At 41.0% G+C, this 21,024-nt stretch overlaps 1 protein-coding gene across 1 annotated transcript; it reads right to left on the bottom strand.

The window, feature by feature from the left end:
• Positions 1-4,898: 4,898 nt before the first annotated feature.
• Positions 4,899-20,849, bottom strand: LOC115174792 (neuromedin-B receptor-like). The gene is made up of 3 exons (XM_029733699.1): positions 19,935-20,849; positions 11,836-12,181; positions 4,899-7,480 (listed from the first exon to the last, which is right to left on the bottom strand). Exons 1-3 carry the CDS (start codon positions 20,525-20,527, stop codon positions 7,097-7,099), a joined length of 1,323 nt encoding a protein of 440 aa, XP_029589559.1. The 5' UTR covers positions 20,528-20,849; the 3' UTR covers positions 4,899-7,096.
• Positions 20,850-21,024: the final 175 nt, after the last annotated feature.

Genomic DNA, 21,024 nt, shown 5'->3' with positions numbered 1-21,024 from the left:
GGCACAGTCAAGCTGTTTTCCAAGCTGTTTAAAGGCACAGTCAACCTACTGTATGTAAACTTCTGCCCCACTGGAATTGTGATAGAGTGAATTACAAGTGAAATAATCTGTCTGTAAACAATTGTTGGAAGAATGACTTGTGTCATGCCTTAACCGACTTGCTACAACTGTAGTTTGTTAACAAGACATTTGTGGAGTGGTTGAAAAACAAGTTTTAATGACTCCAACCTAAGTGTATGTAAACTTCCGACTTCAACTGTATATACTGTATTGTAGTCATAATAATTTTTTCTGGATTATGTGTGTGTTGTTGTTGTACTATTGCTAGGTATTAATGCACTGTTGGAGCTAGAAGCACAAGCATTTTGCTGCAGCTGCGATAACATCTGCAAATCTGTGCATGGGTATAAAAAACGTTGATATGATTTTGATGGTGTTTGTTTCTGCTGCTTTGCTGGAGATGTTTGTACACTGCCTGCCTGTCTATAAGTGGGATAAGCCACTTCAGCAGTGGCTCCCAGTCATATCTAATAAGAGAGCTAATAAGTGGAAACTGACAAGACAGAGATGGTTTGACTGAGGCAGATGGAGAGAGAGGGAGCTAAAGTAGGAACCACACATCACCTCCTCACACTAACACCACATGGGGTGGATGACATAGAGCAGCTCCCCTGGCAAGCCTCTGGTCTCTGTCATGACAACCTTTCACAATGAAATCCAATTAATAATGTCCTCGAAAGGCCGACCTGGAATTTACAGATGAGATACCAACAAATAAACAAATGGGATGGTTTGTACACTAATTACATGATATGTGTGCTAATCAGAGGGCATAATATAGGTTAAGAGAACTACAACTTGTGTTCTGTGTTGTGTTGTACAATCATGTTTAATAATAACACAGAGCCCTAGGCTCACATTATCTGTATAGTGGAATGGTTCTTTTGAGTATACGGCTGAATTCAAATAGTCTTTTGAGGCAAAGGAAAGTTCCTTATGCTTTTAGTTACCTGGATGTTTTTGACGGGCAGCAAGGAAAAGAGCGTTTGCATTTGTTGAGTGAACAAAGGAAGGACACTACATTAGTGCTACCTACTTTCTTTTACCAAGAATGCACAAGAGCAACCTTTGCAGAATCCTTTTTGACAAATGTCAACAAAACTCTACCTAAAGAGTGGCAGCAAGTAGCCTAGCAGTTAGGAGTGCTGGGCCAGTAACCAAAAAGTTGCTGGTTGAAATCCCTGAGCTGGCTAGGTGGATGTTTTCCCTGATGTGCCCTTGAGCAAGGCACTTAATCCTAATTGTTCCTGTAAATCGCTCTGGATAAGAACATCTGCTATATGACAAAACATTTTAATAATGGTGTGGTTTGACAGTTTAAAATAATCTAGGGACATTCTCTGAAACATTTGGTGAAATTATTCAATGCCACTAACTTATTGTGAGTTTGTTCAATAAATATGGATTAATAAATCATGCTTCATATTTCAGTTTAGTTACATCTCAGAAACAATCCAAATGCACCCTATGTGTTTCTGCCACTTCGACATTCAAAGGAAGTTAATCCTCCAGCTATGTTTTTTTACTTTTACTGTTGAAAAGCGATATCCCAAGTATAAATACAGTAAAGTACACACACTAAAGGGTAAAAGAAAATATTTTTTACGCTAAATAGTTTTTTTAGACACAACTGCAAACTTCAAGGAGTAGGGCATTCAAGGAGTTGGTTTGATGGGAAGTTCTTGAGATACTCTTTGAAGAGGTAGAGTTTCAGATGTTTTCGGAAGATGGGCAGGGACTCTGCTGACACAGCCTCCAGGGTAAGCTAGTTCCACCATTCGGGTGCCAGGACAGAGAAGAGCTTGGACTAGGCTGAGAGGGAACTGCCTTTCCGTAGGGGTGGGAGGGCCAAGAGACCAGAGGTGGCAGAACGGATTATTCAGGTTGAGGGTTTGAGCATAGCCTGAAGGTAGGGAGGGGCAGCTTCTCTTGCTGCTCTGTAGGCAAGTACCATGGTCTTGGAGTGGATGCGAGCTTCGTCTGGAAGCCAGTGGATTGTGCGGAGGAGTGGGGTGACATGGGAGAACTTGGGAAGGTTTAACACTATGTGGGTTGCAGCATTCTGGATGAGTTGCAGGGGTTTGATGGCAAAAGCAGGGAGCCCAGCCAACAGTGAGTTGTAGTAGTCCAGACAGGAGATGACAAGTGCCTGGATTAGGGCCTGCAACGCTTCCTGTGTGAGGTAGGGTTGTACTTTATGGATGTTGTAGAGCATGAACCTGCACCGCTTTGATGTTTACAGAGAACGGCAGGGTGTTGTCCAGGGTCACGCCAAGGTTCTCTGCACTCTGGTTCTTTACTTCAATGGGTCTTTTTAAAACATCATTGCTATGTAGACACATCAAATGAAGTCATGCATTATTCATTATTTCGTCAATATTAATGTGTTGAATTATAATGTCCTCAATGGCAACTGATGTCAATTTAACCGACAAGCTTTGATTAGATTATTCTGGTCATGTAACGTTCAAACGGGAATGACATGCCTCAATAGCTACTATAGTTATGAAAATCTGAATATCTGGATTGAATATCTGGCTTGTTCTAACTATTTAAAAAAGTCAGTTACGTTAGCAAAAAGTATGCTGTTCTCATGTAGGATAACTGATTTGAATTTGATGTGACTTATGTTTTGTGTTTTTCATCATTTATGAATTGGGCCAGGAGTAATTCCAGACCATGTTGTCTGGCCATGAAGCTGATAGCAAAGTTGATGTTCACCAGTGGTATCATACCAAATCAGACTTTGGTTCTTCCAGAGAAATCAACAAACTTCAGACCTGTTTTTGACACATGCTGAAAGTGTTTTGGATCCATCATTCAAGTACGCATTTTCACAGGTTCTGCCTTCGAGGATATGTCTTTGTTTGTGGCTACTTAATGCACCCTTGTCTTCTCATGCATGTGGCAAATGAATGCTTGAAATGGTCTGTTTTATCAAATGTTGAAAGCAGGAACACTTGAGACCAAATAATGCACATATTGCATTACCTTTACATTAATGAGCGTATGTTACATCAAACACCTAGTTGTGGCACAATAATGATTATAAAGCAGACTGTATACATATTTCTCCTTGTATTTTATTTTATCTCTATGCACACTCCCGCACACTGTCACTCCAACACGCACGCACGCACACACACACATACAAGCTGCTGCTACTCTATTTAACTTATACCCTGTTGCCTAGTCACCTTACCCCTATACATATCTACCTCTATCACTCCAGTATCCATGCACATTGTAAATATGGTACTGGAACTGACTGACCTTGTATATAGTATGCTTGCTTACTTTCTTGTTCTCTTCATATTTCTTGTTTTTATTTCTTGTGTGTTTTTGTTCTACCTTATGTTATTTTTAGTATTACTTATTATTATTTAGTTGTCGATTACTGCATTGTTGGGTTTAGAGCTTGCAAGAAAGGCATTTCACAGTACTTGTGCATGTGACATTAAAACTTGTAACTTGAACAAGGAAGTAAAATTCTGTGTATTTCCAACCCAGTAGTATTTCATATGATAGATGCACAATGGTGTGCTGGTTCATAAATCGTATCATAAGCTAAAAGCTAATCATACTCTGCCAGCAAGCCATTCATTGTGTCTCTCACTTTATGCCAAAGATGTATACTGTTTGCATATCCTCGTCAAGCAGGTGTAACCTGTGTTGTACATATTGTTGATGGATAAACAACTCACAGCACAATTAACACAATTCAGTAGTAAACTTCTTTCTTTCTAGGAGTCTTTATTTGTTGAATACTCCTGAGAGCCTGAAAAAGTCTAAATCGGCAATTAAAACCACATCAAATTATGTTGATGTATGTCAATTTTGTGTATAGAGCACACTTCCTCCAGGATTTTTTCAATTTTCTGCAATGTTGTTTCAATTTTCTGCAAACTAGCATATGGAACAACTCTCTGAAAAATGTGTCCTTCCTGGTCTGAAAACAGTGACAAACATACTGTAACACTTAGCACCAACTGTTCATGACATCTGGAATCCTTGGGACGTCCCAACTCTGACATTACCCCACTGAAGTTGACATTTAAAGGGGTTAAGGTAAGGATTAAGGTTAGGGTTAGGTAAGGGTTAAGGTTAAAGTCAAGGTTAGGGTAAGGGTAAAGGTAAGGGTAGGGTTTAGTGTAGGAACGTCCCAAGGATCCTGGATTTGCACTAATCTAGCACCAACGGCATGTGGGGGGAGGGTTCTTGAAATGTAACATCCAATCAAAACGTTTTTGCAATACAAAATTCTCCAGACCTCCAAGGGAGGCGTGACAACGACGTGATTTTGGAGGTATGGCAACGCGAGACTACAGGTTTCTATACATTTCCCTCTACTTCTATCAGTGCATACATACAGTATATTCATGTATCAGGACATCGACCTCCCACCTCCTATGGCTATAAGCCCACCGTGTTTGCGCTGGGAATCACCCTATTCAGAAAATGATGAAGGAAATGAAAACGAGATGAACCACTGATTTCAAACCAAATCAGGCCTGGTAGATGGAGATAAAGCCCCCTTTAAAAAGAGTGTTTTATTTACAACAGATCCATTATCTCTGCTGTGTCTCTCTTGTCTGACTAAATGCACTCTCTGAAATTAATAAAGACAGTTTGCTCACCTTATCATTGGCATGGTCCTGAATAAATAAGACGAATGCATGTTGGGGAGGAATGTGAAATATGCATACGGACAAACATCTATGGACATACCACATGTAGATGCATACCACAGACCCAACAGGCTAAATCTTGTGAGTAGAATTTATTAATTTTATCACATTTATATTATATGTAATAACGTAATAGCAACACAAAGTATATATTTGCATGTCAAATATCAATATTCCATAAATAATATGTGATTCATAAGCAGAAGAAATTTGAATGAAAGCATACATATCATAACATTACAATTGTTCACAGACAATTTCACCTGGCACATTTAACATGACATACTTTCACATTTGTTGTGATGGTATTACATGCTGTGGATATACTTTTCTACAGACAAACAGCAGGAGCCTTGGAGGATCCCGTTCCTAATTCAACAAACATTGTAAATCCACAGAAATTAGGAGCTCGTAGTATCACATTGCGTTGATAGCAAAGAGGTCTTTTATTTGATGAAGAATTTCAAACACATGCATTTTTCATTGTACATTGTACATAGTGTTTCAAGGTATCACAAAAGATGAAGGAATCGAGAACTATGGTAGAATAACACAGATATATTTCCATGGCACTGAAAGGGGACAGACGATAGAAAATAGCTGTAGACTCAGCCATTTACTTTTCTCTGTTGTTACGGACACAGATCTCTTTTCCAGTGAGGGACCTGTTGACTTATCACTTGAGATCAGTGTATCAGGACATGTTACTAAGGCTGCATTTAGGCAGCCCGATTCTAATCTTTTTACACTTTTTTCCACATCAGATCAGCTCTTTTGCCAATAATTGAGCAAAAGACTCAAATTGGGCTGCCTATGTAAATGCAGCCTATTAAACAGATTGATTTTGTACAAAAACGTCCGTTTTTATGTTTAGGAGGAAGAGATAGGATTTGATTGAGGACGTTAATGTGTAACGTGTTAGTTGGTTTAATCCAGTAATCATGATCTCCTGAGTGATAAGTGTAATTAAAGATATTCTCTGGTACTTTTATATACTTGTTAGCCAGTAGTTCTGAAAGTAGCACCCACGGCCAAAAGTGGTCCCCCGAATATTGCATACTCCATCACAAATGTACAGTTATGTGCACCACGTCCTTGCTCTCTATCTCTTGTTCTACTGTGTGTGAGCGTTGATAACTGTCACTCAAATGGCAAAGGGCTGAAACTCATTGACTGAACTTAAATTGCTACGGAGCTTGCCCACGTGGGGGTAAATGTAGGAAACTGGAGCCTACAGCTTACAGAAAACAGTCGCTTTCAAACTAGGGATTTCGTGGCTTATTGAGGTCAGACAGTAATTCTGCTCATAGATTATGTATGTATGAACTACACATTGACACATCCAGCCCAAAGGTTTGAACAATACTTACTAGTTGCCAAAGTATAGAAGCATGTCTTTAAATGTAATTGAGTGTAATTGAGCATGATTAATCATGTTCAGAAAGCACACTGTTCTTAGAGCGTATTCCTTTACATGCTCAATGAAGCTATGCTGTGCATGGAATGGTCAAAGTTTGCAAAATAACAACACAATATTATCCAAAAAAGTACAGCACTGTTGCAGCATTTGCAGTTCAACGTACTGGGACACGTTTTACTTAACAAAACAGCAAACATTGGTGTCACATTGAGCATCTGAAGATAAACATTCAAACATAGCACAGGAAATGGCATTGTCAAAGTGAATATATATCTCATGAACACATTTGTATGGTGTTTATGATCTCACTGTCCTGCAATAGTGGCATGCAGGTTCCCATCAACACTTGGTAAATGTTGGTTTCATTTCCAGCGTACATTTCCTGTGGTCCCCTCTGTCTGCTTTGGCACTTCTATCCACTTTCAGGCAGATGTTTGAGGGAAATAATTACTTAAAGGGACATTATGATTTTTGTTGAAATTACCCTTAACTCCTGTGCCCCCTTGGGAGCCATTATAATGTTGTTTTTAAGTGCATGGACAGATTTCCTGTCGTAAAAGCAATTGCCTGCTCTTTAGGTTTGGAGTTTGGGCAGTATGTGTCACAGACAGCAGACAGTATATCTATACAAACTCTGTGAAGTGATACATGCATCAGATTGACCAAAAAACATGAAAAGTGGAACATTGTGGATACCAGTATTTACAACAGATTTGTTGACAAACATGTTCAGTTCAATACTTTCAGTTCATAGGTGACCATCTCATCTGCAGTAATATGTAGTATTGTGGGAAATGTATAGACAAGGCGGCTTCAAGCCAAACATTTTCTGTTGAGCACACATGCATGTCCTTTTCAGAATAGTCCACCTTGTAAAGTTTTGCACGGTATCTTTTTGTTGTTGGTGCCACTCCTACCACTCCTAAACCTACAGAGAGACCTCCTGCCTGTTGCCATGTCCATTGATGACAGTAGGGGTGGTCTTCTTGATGGAGGTCATTCTTATGGCTGAGGTGCTCTGCAGGTAGCTCGTGTTGCGCTCGTGGTGGGGCTTCTTCTTGCAGTGCAGTGAGCTGTTGAAGTGCCTGCGGAAGCTTTCGCTCAGCAGGTAGAGAGCAAACGGGTTGACACAGGAGCTGGAGAAACTTAACACCCGGGCTAGCAGGGTGATGATGAGGTGGGTCAGGGAGGAGTCGATCTGACGGTAGTTGAAGGAGCGGTACATGTACAAGACATGGTTGGGGAACCAACAGAGAGCGAAGAGGCCCACGAAAACCAGAACAATTTTGGCAAGCCGTTTTCTCGTCTCCATCTTGGAAAAAAAAGACATGTAGTGTTTGAAAATACATATTATATAACATAAAGCCATGTCAATCTTCCAGAAGGATTACAGAATACAAAATACAGAAGACCTCCCTCCAGAAGGATTACAGAATACAAAATACAGAAGGTCTCCCTCCAGAACGACTAGAGAATACAAAATACTGAAGGCATCCCTCCAGAAGGATTACAGAATAGAAAATACAGAACCATCACAGAATACAGAAGCCCTATGAAATAAAATGTGTCCAAATCACTCTCTTCTGTATTTTGAATAATAGTGCACAGGCTACAGGCTACAGGCTACAAGTAGTATGGCTATTGTCCTTTAGTATCAATACAGTATGTACCAGACACCAATCAAGTATGAAGAAACAAACAAGAGCCATCAGTACTTTAAGTGCCCTGCAGTCAGCACTCTTCAGAAGGGTCAAAGATATCTGTACTGTCATAACCTTTTATCGTATGAGCAGAAATGTCAAACAAGAAGGTCCAGTCCAATCAACATTTCATCCCACAGAGTGTCTGACAAACAGCACAGATAACAGCTTCTGAGTACTGCTGTCATCCTATTTGAACCATCAGTGAAGTGAGCAGGAGATTGAGCTCTGAAATGCAAGTCTGGGTTGGTTTTATATCCTGGGTAATTGTCATGATTTAGCTCGCCATTCAATGGCAGCCAGCTGTCAAGACGTGATGCTGGCACTCTGCCCACAATCCTTTTAGGTTTTTCAACAAAAACCTGAACAATCCACTAACTTGTCAGCAACTTTTCTTCTGATCAGCACTCTATATCTTGTATTGAACTGGACTTCATAAATTATTCAGAAATGTATTAGAATCTTAGTCAATAGCAAGCTGTTATATCTGGTTATTTAATTTTGACATCCATATCAATGTAGACCATCTTTACTGATGGTCTACATTGATATGGATGTCAAAATTAAATAACTTTGCTTATAATTCGCCACAGTATCAACAATCTTTCATAGCCAAACATGTAATTCTCTACATTGTTGTTATCGCGTCACAATAAGTTATTCACTCTTGTATTTGCTGGTCTCAGTAAGAAGTGTGGGGTATGAATTATAAACTATTCCTACTATTAACTTCTACAGCTGACAAGGAGAGTTTTATTTATGGAACTGTGTGCCAGGGAAAGTTAACAGACTGTAGCCAAGGCCATAGTTCTAAATACAGGAGGCTTAACTAATATTGTCTTGATTATGCTGTCACTGTGTTTTGTGTGTTAGCCTACTTTTGTGTAGAAAGCCTGCCAAATGAATCCTTCCAGAGCAATTGTTGCATATCATAACAGCACAATAACACCCCTGGCATAGGGAGATGGTTGGACTGTATGTTTACATTCATACATATCACGTCTGAAATCATATTCACTAGCAGTGTCTGCCTGGACAGTGTCATTGTTCATATTAAATTGTAAATCTGCAAACACCATTGTAGGGACGATCCTCTATTCCAAAGTGATTTAAAATAGATAAAGATTAGATGATTATCGGAAAGCCTATTTTCTACGGCCTTTATTGAAAATGTATCGTACAGCAGTTCATCATTTCCAGCACCACCCCAACATCAACATATGTGAAAATGTCGCGTTTCTATGTTTTGTAGTAAAAAGTTTAGAGAAAGGTAACTGTTTCCAATGACATCATCAACCAATTAGTAGACAATTAGTAGGCAATGCATACTCACGATTGGTCAAAATCACACAATTCACACCAATGATGTCATTGGAAACACTTATTTTCCTGTATCTTTCTTCTACAAAACATAGAAACGCACAATTTTCACATATGTTGATGTTGGGGTGGTGCTGGAGATAATGATTAGGAAGTTGAAAAATGGTGGAGTTTCCCTTTAAGACCACTGTTACTATAGCTTTTCATAAAGTAATGAATAGAAACTGTCTTTCCGAAGTGCATGTCTGTTAGACATGATAGATAGAGATTCAACCAATACTGTTTCATTATGTCTCAAACAATTACCAGAATCATGTGTTTAGGGTCAGCAAATCTTTCTCTCTCTCTCTCTCTCTCTCTCTCTCTCTCTCTCTCTCTCTCTCTCTCTCTCTCTCTCTCTCTCTCTCTCTCTCTCTATCCCGTCTTTCATCAGGCTAATGCAACTTGTCATATAATTAGTGTTAAATACCTTTAAATGTCTTTCAGTAGAGACAGATGCTATCAGAGTTTTCCTCTAAATGAGACTTGAGCCTCTGCAGCCCAATCCCCCTGGACCTGTCTAATAGGAGATGTACACAGCCACAACATCAACAGTCTGTGTTGTTCTTCTATTTTAAGGGTTCACCCAAATGATTAAGTCCTTTAATTTGATTTGAAATACAAATGCACAGAAACAAATCTAGAGACAATAGCTTTGATTAGTGGGGATATAGTGCCGGGGATTACTTTGAGGCAGAGACAGTAAAAGCTAATGTGCATTTGAAGGTTCAATGATTTGGTCATCCTCCAGGCTTCTCGTATTTTCACGTGTCGCACAGATTTCTACCAGATTCACTGGGTATCTACTGTAGAGGATAGCTGGGTCTCGGGTCTCTTATTGCCTCACAGCTGTGAATAAGACAACACATGGAGCCCTTCCAGCACCACTCATCAATACTGTTTACTATGCATTGCTCATTGTTGATATCAGCCTCACATTGGCCAGTGTGAGCACCTACTTGCATATTTTATGACCTGGATTCAGGTCAGGTCTGAGTCAGGTTCTCATTGATTGGAAGCTGGGTATTTTGGTTTTGGACTATATCTGTTTACTCATGCTCTTGGTTGGGTAGTGATCTGGATTTGAGCCCATTTGTCTGATGATTAGTTAGAAGTTCTTAACTTTGGATGAAATATTAAAGCAAAGCAGCATCTGATTTAATGTTCTTTGGTCAATGGACGCTCAAATGAATGTACCTGACCAGACCATTGCTTACATTTAGAATTTACTTCCTCCTTCCCCTGATCTATAATTTATTACCTCTGTAGACAGTAAAGATCGGGCATCCATGAAACAATCAGTGATACATTTTGACATGGTCCTCCACTTGCCCTTTACAACATTTAAAATATTTACTTGGTGTATTTGACTACAAATGGAAATGTCTGCATTAAAACCCGGAGCCTCTTCACATTAAAACCTGTAACTAGGGTTCCGGGGTTATGTCAAAAATAAAACAAATCCTGTGTTGCAAGAAAATGTGTGATGCTGTTCAGTTTCGTCAAATTCAAATGTGCACTCTAGCTCAACGTGCACTCTAGCTTAATATGCACTATAACATGCAATAATGTTTGGGACTTTTTCAGGAAACCTGGTTACTGGATTTCATGTAACAAGCCCCAAGATTCATGTGACCAACATACAGTGCCTTCGGAAAGTATTCAGACCCGTCTGCCTACTCTACCATAAAGGCCTGATTGGTGGAGTGCTGCAGAGATGGTTGTCCTTATGGAAGGTTTTCCCATCTTCACAGAAGAACTCTGGAGGGACCATCAGGTTCTTGGTCACCTCCCTGACCAAGGCCCTTCTCCTCTGATTGCTCAGTTTGGCCAGACGGCTAGCTCTAGGAAGAGTCTTGGTGGTTCCAAACTTCTTCCATTTAAGAATGATGGAGGCCACTGCGTTCTTGTGGATCTTCAATGCTGGAGAAATTCTTTGGTACCCTTCCCCAGATCTGTGCCTCGACACAATCTTGTCTCAGAGCTCTACGGACAATTCCTTCGACCTCATGGCTTGGTTTTTGCATTGACATGCACTGTCAACTGTGTGACCTTATGTAGACAGGTGTGTGCCTTTCCAAATCGTGTCCAATCAATTGAATTTAGCACAGGTAGACTAGAATCAAGTTGTAGAAACATCTCAGGGATGATCAATGGAAACAGGATGCACCTGAGCTCAATTTTGAGTCTCATAGCAAAAGGTCTGAATACTTAATTAAGGTTTTTTTGTTTTTTATTTTTAATACATTTGCAAAAATTTCTAAAACCTGTTTTCACTTTGTTATTATGGGCTATTGTGTTTAGATTGATGAGGGGGACAAATTACTTCATAAATCTTAGAATAAGCCTGTAACGTAATAAAATGTGGAAAAAGTCAAGGGGTCTGAATCCTTTCCGGATGCACTGTATGCTCCCTACACCGGTATTATCAAACAACAGATGCGTTGTACCCTAAAAGCATGGAATGAGATATTCCACATTTCCAATTCAAATGGATCCATCAAGTTACCTAATGTTCTTAATATCCCGTTCCTAATAACCACAACTGTAACAGTCAAACCTCATTCGTGACTTGTTTGATATACAGGATGTTGTTGTTGTTACCTACCTGTCTCTTAGTGTGCTCACTGATCTCCCCAGGCATGTCGTGAGCACTCTTGACCAGCGTCCTGGCGATGTGGTAGTAGTACACAGAGATGATCCACAGAGGAATCAGGAAGTACACCAGGAATATGAGGACAGAGTGGATCTTGGGATGCATCTCGTTGGAGAGGGGATAGGGCACACAGGCGGTGAAGGTCACGTTCTTGTCCTGGATGTGTACTACCTGGGAGAAGATGGCCTCGGGCACCGCCAGCAGGACGGAGATCACCCAGATGGACACAGCTTTCAGACACGTCCAGAACACAGCACTAGATGTCTGGATGTCCATAGGATTCACAATGGCTTTGTACCTGAAAACACAACAACACAAGACCAAAATGTAATCTTGGTGTCAAAGGCTACAGCGAAACTCCAGGATTAGGACAGACATGACACTCAGAAGCAGTGATAGACAGATATGACTGAACCTGTGATCATTAATTATTTGATGGTTCGCTGCAACTCACACACTGATAATAGACTCACAAAACCTTTTTCAGACTCTCCAAACTTTTTTCAACCTCAGTGAAGCATTACTGTAGATAGAACAAATTAACGTTAATGGAAAGCCTTTACTGACATTTTCATATTAATAATGAAATTACATTCAAAGCAGTCTTTTCCATGCAAATGGGATTAAATGGCCAGCTGTCCTTACTGTTCTAATTTCCTTGTCTAAAATCAAATGTCAATTATGTGATTATATTTAATTAATCTAATTAACTTTAGGAGGCTTTGACAAAGACAAGGCATTTCTGAGTCCATGAGTACCGAATAGAAGCTTTATGGAGTGTTAGAGGGGATATTTTACATACACATGAAAGATCTATGGAGTGCATGATGATTGCACTAGCTAACGAATGAATGTCCTGACCGTAACACACCCAAAATAATGATGTCCTTGGATTGAGATCAAGGGTTCCAATAATTACCAGTAAATTAAATTATAAAGATTTAACTGAAACAATAATGTGTTTCTGCACTGCTGCCAAAGTGCATCTAAATATTGATATAAACCCAAATGTTTACAAGCTGATCAATAAAACAAATGTGTAGGTTAGACTTTGGCCTGATCTCCCGTGTAAATCAACACTCAGTGTTATGTGTATAGAATAATTAAGTTCTGCTAAGTCAAACAATATAGGAAATGCGGGAGGAAAATATAGGAAATGCGGGTGCAACAGAGGGTGTTCGCTCCATTGGGCATAAAGAGATTTGTTGCTCCAATGATATAAGATTTTCCACATCCTGACTGTTTTCTAACGATATTTCTGCTGATGAAATGTCTGGTCTGGAGGAGAATCTCGATTGGCAGTTGGAGGTTTGCACACTGCCCTTGACTGTGCTGTTCCAGCAGCCTCGGATGCCTTCTGCCCGTGTAGAAATCCCCCATAGTCATAGACCACGCTGCCTCAGGCAGCAACAGACAAGCACAGAAAATGGACACATTGATACCGCACCAGAGAGTAACAAGGATGGGTTTATTGTCTGAATTTACATGAACAAACCACTGTAATCCCACTTTATTGTGTTTTCATGTTTGGGAGCATTACCCAGGTGAGTGCTAATAAGATACAATTATTTAAAGCCCTCACATCGAGTAAGCATACAAATGGCTTATTTTCATTGCTCTTCAGCACAAAATGACATGCTGAATTGGACTAGGGAAACCATAGAGAGAACAGCTGTAGACTGCAATCTCACCATATGTGTCACGTCCTGGCCAGTATAAGGGTTAATTGTTATTGTAGTTTGGTCAGGACGTGGCAGAGGGTATTTGTTTTATGTGGTTCAGGGTGGTGTGTTAGTTAGGAGGGTGTTTGATTTATTATTTCCGGGTTTTGAGTTATGGTCTATGTTTATGTATTTCTATGTGTAGTCTAGTGGGTGTGTTTCTATGAGTTAATTGGGGTGGACTTCCAATTGAAGGCAGCTGTTTGGTGTTGCCTTTGCTTGGAAGTCCTATATTAGTTGGGTGTGTTTGTCTTGTATTTGTGGGAGATTGTTTTTGCATTGCGTGTTTTGTTAGCCTGCAAAACTGTCATTTGTCGTGCTTATTGTTTTCTTGTTTTTCCGTGTTCAACGTTTTGTTAATAAATTAAGAAAATGAACACCAACTCTGCTGCATATTGGTCCACCTTTTCGGACGACGATTTCGCTATATCGTCCTCCGACGAAGAAAGCCGTGACAGAATCTCCCACCAACCCAGGACCAAGCAGCAGAGGAAGGAGCAGAGGAATTGTGATTTGGACAATCGGGAGAGATGGACATGGGAGCAGGTTATGGCCGGAGAAGGCCCATGGAGTAAGGCTGGTATGGACCGGGAACGTTTCCGAGGGACACGACTGGCGTATAAGCACGAGAGGCACCCCCAATAATTTTTTTTGGGGGGTACACGGGTAGTTTGGCTAGGCATAGGAAGAGCCGGAAGCCAGCTACCCGTGGTTATATGGAGGAGCGTATGAGGTGGAGAGCGCCATGTTTCGCTGAGGAGCGCACTATCTCACCCATACGCACGCACAGTCCGGTGCGCGTTATTCCAGCCCCTCGCAGGTGCCGTGCTAGAGCGGGCATCCAGCCTGGTAGGAGGATGCCTGCGCAGCGCATCTGGTCGCCGGTACGCCTCCGAGGACCAGGCTACCCAACTCCCGCTCTACGCACGGCTACCATCAGGCCCCTGCACAGCCCAGTCTGCCCTGTACAAGCACCCCGCTCGTACAGGGCTACTAGTTCCATCCAGCCAAGACGGGTTGTGCAGGAGGTAAGATCAAGACCGACTGTGCGCCTCCATAGCCCTGGGTTTCCAGCTCCTGTCTCTCGTGCGGACCCGGAAGTGCGTCAACCCAGTCCGACTCGTCCTGTTCCCGCTCCCCGCACTAGCCTGGAGGTGTGTGTTCACAATCTGGTACGCCCAGTACCAGCACCACGCACCAGGCTTCAAGTGCGTAAACCCAGCCTCGCCAGTCACCAGTCACCAGAGCTGCCCGCCAGTCAACAGTCACCAGAGCTGCCCGCCAGTCAACAGTCACCAGACTGCCCTGAACTGCCGGAGTGGCCAGACTGCCCTGAACTGCCGGAGTGGCCAGACTGCCCTGAACTGCCGGAGTGGCCAGACTGCCCTGAACTGCCGGAGTGGCCAGACTGCCCTGAACTGCCGGAGTGGCCAGACTGCCCTGAACTGCCGGAGTGACCAGACTGCCCTGAACTGCCGGAGTGGCCAGACTGCCCTGAGCGTCCCGAGCTGCCAGACTGCCCAGACTGTCCCGAGCTGCCAGACTGCCCAGACTGTCCCGAGCTGCCAGACTGCCCAGACTGTCCCGAGCTGCCAGACTGCCCAGACTGTCCCGAGCTGCCAGACTGTCCCGAGCTGCCAGACTGCCCAGACTGTCCCGAGCTGCCAGACTGCCCAGACTGTCCCGAGCTGCCAGACTGCCCTGAGCTGCCAGACTGGTCAGACTGCCCCGAGCTGCCAGACTGGCCAGACTGCCCCGAACTGCCAGACTGGCCCGACTGCCTGGAACGGCCAGAACCGGAGCCACCTCCTGATATAGGTGGGTTGGGGAGGGGGGGTGTAGCACAGTGCCGTCGTTGACGGCAGCCACCCTCCCTTCCCTCCCTTTTAGTAGAGGGGAAATTTGTTTTGTTGTTTGGGGTTGTGTTTTTTTTAAATTTATTTTTAATTTTTATTTTTTTAAGGTGCTTCCGGGGTTAGCACCTTTAAGGGGGGGGTACTGTCACGTCCTGGCCAGTATAAGGGTTAATTGTTATTGTAGTTTGGTCAGGACGTGGCAGAGGGTATTTGTTTTATGTGGTTCAGGGTGGTGTGTTAGTTAGGAGGGTGTTTGATTTATTATTTCCGGGTTTTGAGTTATGGTCTATGTTTATGTTTTTCTATGTGTAGTCTAGTGGGTGTGTTTCTATGAGTTAATTGGGGTGGACTTCCAATTGAAGGCAGCTGTTTGGTGTTGCCTTTGCTTGGAAGTCCTATATTAGTTGGGTGTGTTTGTCTTGTATTTGTGGGAGATTGTTTTTGCATTGCGTGTTTTGTTAGCCTGCAAAACTGTCATTTGTCGTGCTTATTGTTTTCTTGTTTTTCCGTGTTCAACGTTTTGTTAATAAATTAAGAAAATGAACACCAACTCTGCTGTATATTGATCCACCTTTTCGGACGACGATTTCGCTATATCGTCCTCCGACGAAGAAAGCCGTGACAATATGGCCCCTAGTGACAGGGATGGCCAAAAGTCATGGTCATCTCCAGTGACGATTGACATAGCCAAACTTTTCCACCAACTGATAGAGCTCTATACTACATTCTGTGTCATAGAAAGAGTCATTACAAAGCACTGTACCATTTTTGGACTGCTATAATGGCATGCACAATGGGTATTATTTATATCAGAGAATCCCATGGACTTTAATATGATAATTAAACATTTATACTTTCATATTGATGTCCAGACCTGAGTCAGACCAGGAATTTTCATGACACCAGTTAACTTTTAGCTGAGGTAGGAGCTCTTAATACCAGAAGACAAGTTATTTGTTGGGATATAGAATGGTAACTTGAGAAGGTCACTGTCTCCAAGCATCAGTGGTCTTGGTGAGGGTATGTGTGGGGGAGGAAATGGTCTGCTAGGTCAAATTAAGGTCCCAAACAAAGATTCAGGCATGGTTGCCCTTTTAATCTCACACACTCAGACAGTAAATTATGCACTGTGCAGATTATTCTGTATGACTCCTCTTGAATGCCTGATGATAACTGAATACAACTGAACTGGGCTTGCCACCCTCATTCTTTATGGAATACAACATGAAGAGCTTATTTTCAAAACACTATATATACACTACCAGTCAAAAGTTTCAAAACACCTACTCATTCAAGTTTTATTTTTTATTTTTACTATTTTCTACATTGACAACATCAAAACTATGGAATTACACATACGGAATCATGTAGTAACCAAAAAAAGTGTTAAACAAATCAAAATACTGTATATTTTATATTAGAGATTCTTCAAATAGCCACCCTTTGCCTTGATGAAAGTTTTGCACACTCTTGGCATTCTCTCAACCAGCTTCACCTGGAATGCTTTTCCAACAGTCTTGAAGGAGTTCCCATATATGCTGAGCACTTGTTGGCTGCTTTTCCTTCACTCTGCGGTCCGACTCATCCCACCAAACCATCTCAATTTGTTTGACATCAAGGGATTGTAGAGGCCAGGTCATCTGATGCAGCACTCCATCACTCTCCTTCTTGGTCAGATAGCCCTTACACATCGTGGAGGTGTGTTGGGTCATTGTCCTGTTGAAAACACTAAGCCCAAACCAGATGGGATGGCATATCCAGACCACAGGACAAACTTCCACCGCCTAATGTCCATTGCTCATGTTTCTTGGACCAAACAAGTCTCTTCATCTTATTGGTGTCCTTTAGAAGTGGTTTCTTTGCAGCAATTCGACCATGAAGGCCTGATTCACACAGTTTCCTCTGAACAGTTGATGTTGAGATGTGTCTGTTACTTGAACTCTGTGAAGCATTTATTTTGGACTGCAATTTCTGAGGCTGGTAACTCTAATGAACTTATCCTCTGCAGCAGAGGTAACCCTGGGTCTTCCATTCCTGTGGCGGTCCTCATGAGAGCCAGTTTCATCATAGCGCTTGATGATTTTTGCAACTGCACTTGAATTAACTTAAAATGTTCTTGAAATGTTCCATATTGACTGATCTTCATGTCTTAAAGTAATGATGGACTGTCGTTTCTCTTTGCTTATTTGAGCTGTTCTTGCCATAATATGGACTTGGTATTTGACCAAATAGGGCTGTCTACTGTATACCCCCCTCTACCTTGTCACCACACAACTGATTGGCTCAAATGCATTAAGAAGGAAAGAAATTCCACAAATTAACTTTTAAGAAGGCACCCATGTTAATTGAAATGCATTCCAGGTGACTACCTCATGAATCTGGTTGAGAGAATTCCAAGAGTGTGCAAAGCTGTCATCAAGTCAAAGGGTGGCTATTTGAAGAATGTCAAATATAAAAGAGATTTTGATTTGTTTAACACTTTTTTGGTTACCACATGATTAGATATGTGTTTGTTCATAGTTTTGATGTATTCACTCTTATTCTACAATGTAGAAAATAGTCCCAAAAAAATTAAGAAAACCCCTTGAATGAGTAGGTGTTCTAAATCTTTTGACCGGTAGTGTACATTTTCTGAAATTGTCACATTCTGACCAGTAAAGGGGTTATTTGTTATTGTAGTTTGGTCAGGACGTGGCAGGAGGGTATTTGTTTGATGTGGTTCGGGGTGTGTGTTTATGTAGAGGAGTGTTTGGTTAGTGTTTTCCGGGGTTTTTGGGCTATGTTCTATGTTAGTATATTTCTATGTTCTACTCTAGTCTTTTTAGTTCTATGTTTAGTTTATTGATTTGGCCTTCAATTGGAGGCAGCTGTTCCTCTTTGCCTCTGATTGAAGGTCCTATATAGAGGGGTATGTTTTTGTTTGGGTTTTGTGGGAAGTTGTGATTGCATAGTTGTGTTTAGCCTGTAATCCTGTTCGTTTGTACATTTTCTTGTTTTGTTTTCTTAAGTGTTCAAAATAAATATATAATGAGCACTCAACCCGCTGCGCTTTGGTCCACTTACTACGACGTCCGTTACAGAAATGTTTAAAGAACTTCTGAAAGAGTGAAAAACACACAGATCTATCTAATCATAGCATGGGGTTGTTTAATGACAGACAGGTATTTGCGAGACAAATAAACATGTTTTTTTTGCTAAACGCAGTATATCTGTCACGTCCTGACCATAGAAAGCTGCTATTTTCTATGGTAGAGTAGATCAGGGCGTGACAGGGGGGTGTTCTAGTTTAGTTTTTCTATGTTGTCATGTTCTAGTTTTGTATTTCTATGTTGGGTTTTGTTTGGGATGATCTCCAATTAGAGGCAGCTGGTCATTGTCTCTAATTGGAGATCATACTTAAGTAGGTGTTTTTTCCACCTGGGTTTGTGGGAGATTGTCTATGAGTTAGTGTTTGTGTCACCTCTGCGTCACGGTTTGTTTTGTTATTCAGTTTATTTATATGTATTGCATAGTTTCACAGTGAAAATAAAATGTGGAATGACACACACGCTGCATTTTGGTCCGCTCCTTCCTACTACAACCGTGACAATATCCGCCTCACTCTCAGAGAAATAAGTAGTACTGCTAGGTTTTACACTGTCAAATGTAACAAAAAACTACATTTTTTATAAAGAACTGTACAACTGATATATTTGTGAAATCAATATAAAAAATTATAAATACAGTAATATGAGATCTGTATGTAAAACATTAACATTTAACATTTTAGTAAGTTAGCAGACACAGAACGACTTAGTTAGTGCATTCATCTTAAGATAGCTAGTTGAGACAACCACATATCACAGATACATATTCAGCATATGAACATTCCATTCCAGCTAAAGAATAGATATATAGCGTTTGTTACAAGAAAAAAATTACATTTTAATACACACCTAAAATCTATGAAGCAATATTTTACACACACATGAAGGTACTCATAAGCAATCATTTCTGGTGAAAAAACACAACTGTGAAAAATGTCTGGATATAGTGTTTTGGAAATTAACTCAAAATACTCTTATTCTTGTGATTTGTCAAATGTACAGTGCCATTTTTTTCGAATCTCAGCATTCATGCTGCTACTTCCAGGGAAGATAAATGGCCATTCTAACCGTGTCTCTCCTGAATAAAACAATATAACACAAATCAGGCTTATTGAAGTCAATACAACCAGCAGGTGTACACTATTTGATTCATTTTAAACATTTCTGAGGCCACACTTGGTTTGTCAATCAAAATATCCAGATTTGTCAGTGACATTTACACAGCATTGAATTAGGATAAAACTTGTGTTGTCAATAAAAATAATCATAACAATTGATGAATCATTATGAATTACATATGTTAATTATTCTTAACATTTGCAATTAGGTATACGTAACAATAATATTGGCAATAAGAATACTTCCCATTCATCTATTCTTGATCTTACCTGTCAGCGCTGAGAGCCGTGAGAGTGAACACTGAGACTCCGACTGAGGTGAGTTGAATGACCGGTATTAGTTTACAAGCCACAACACCGAAGATCCACTCCTCAAAGAAGTATCTGAATGCGTCCACTGGAACACAAGTGACCAAAAGCAAAAGATCCCCAGCTGCCAAACTCGAAATAAATATGTTGGGGACGCTCCTCATTGCACTGTTGGTGATAAAAATCTTAACCAAGGTAATGTTCCCCAACAACCCAATCGTTATGATCAGAATATACACAGTCGGTATGACACATCGTATAATAAAATAAATAGTTTCCCTTCCATCAGGTATCCAATTATCAGTAAAGTTATAAAAGACAGAATGTCCAGTAAAAGATAAGTTATCTAAAATGTCGTCCATTGCTACTCGGGGATTTGTACAATGATCACTTTGCTGAAATGGCACGGAAGATGTTGACCATCTGCCAAAGCAGGTCTGAGGCGCGGGAGCTGTCCTTCCAACAAAGTGCTGAAACCGCCGGGGTGCTAAAACGCACGACTGAAGCCACACTGACTGGCGCGCAAAAGAAGGAGGCACTTTTTCAACACGCATACAGCACCGATGACGGAAAATAACTCACACCAGTTTTGCATATGATGTGTACCATTGTCAAGGTTACTCACATACTATTTCATAGTGGTAATTTGATTGACTATAAACGGAATAAACTAATAAGCAATACTGGATTTCCTTAAACAAGCACCAAATACCCATTTCACGTTCAGGATGAGAAAGCTGTGCTTGAAAACATTTGTGATATAGGATGAGCTGTTCCTTGAGTCTACTAAGGAAAATCCAATGTCATTTTTCGAAACGGAAACCTCTCATTATGCAAACTGAGCGGGATGTTGGTCTCCTGCACAGGTATTTCATTGTCAGCCAGCCCTTATCTGTAGGAGCTGTATGGTGTCGTTGTTTGAGTCACAAGCCACCAGGGGAAGTGAGTGGAGGGAGAAATCCAATAAATACGTAATCAGGAAAGCAAAGCAGTGAGAGTGGGAAAGTTACAGAGACAGAAGAGGTCCTATAGGGGCGAGTGACATATATCA

This window comes from Salmo trutta, chromosome 35, assembly GCF_901001165.1.
Source record: "Salmo trutta chromosome 35, fSalTru1.1, whole genome shotgun sequence".
Lineage (NCBI taxonomy): Eukaryota > Metazoa > Chordata > Actinopteri > Salmoniformes > Salmonidae > Salmo > Salmo trutta.
The sequence above is the reverse complement of the archived record's forward strand: the minus strand, read 5'-3'. Positions and strand labels throughout refer to the sequence as shown.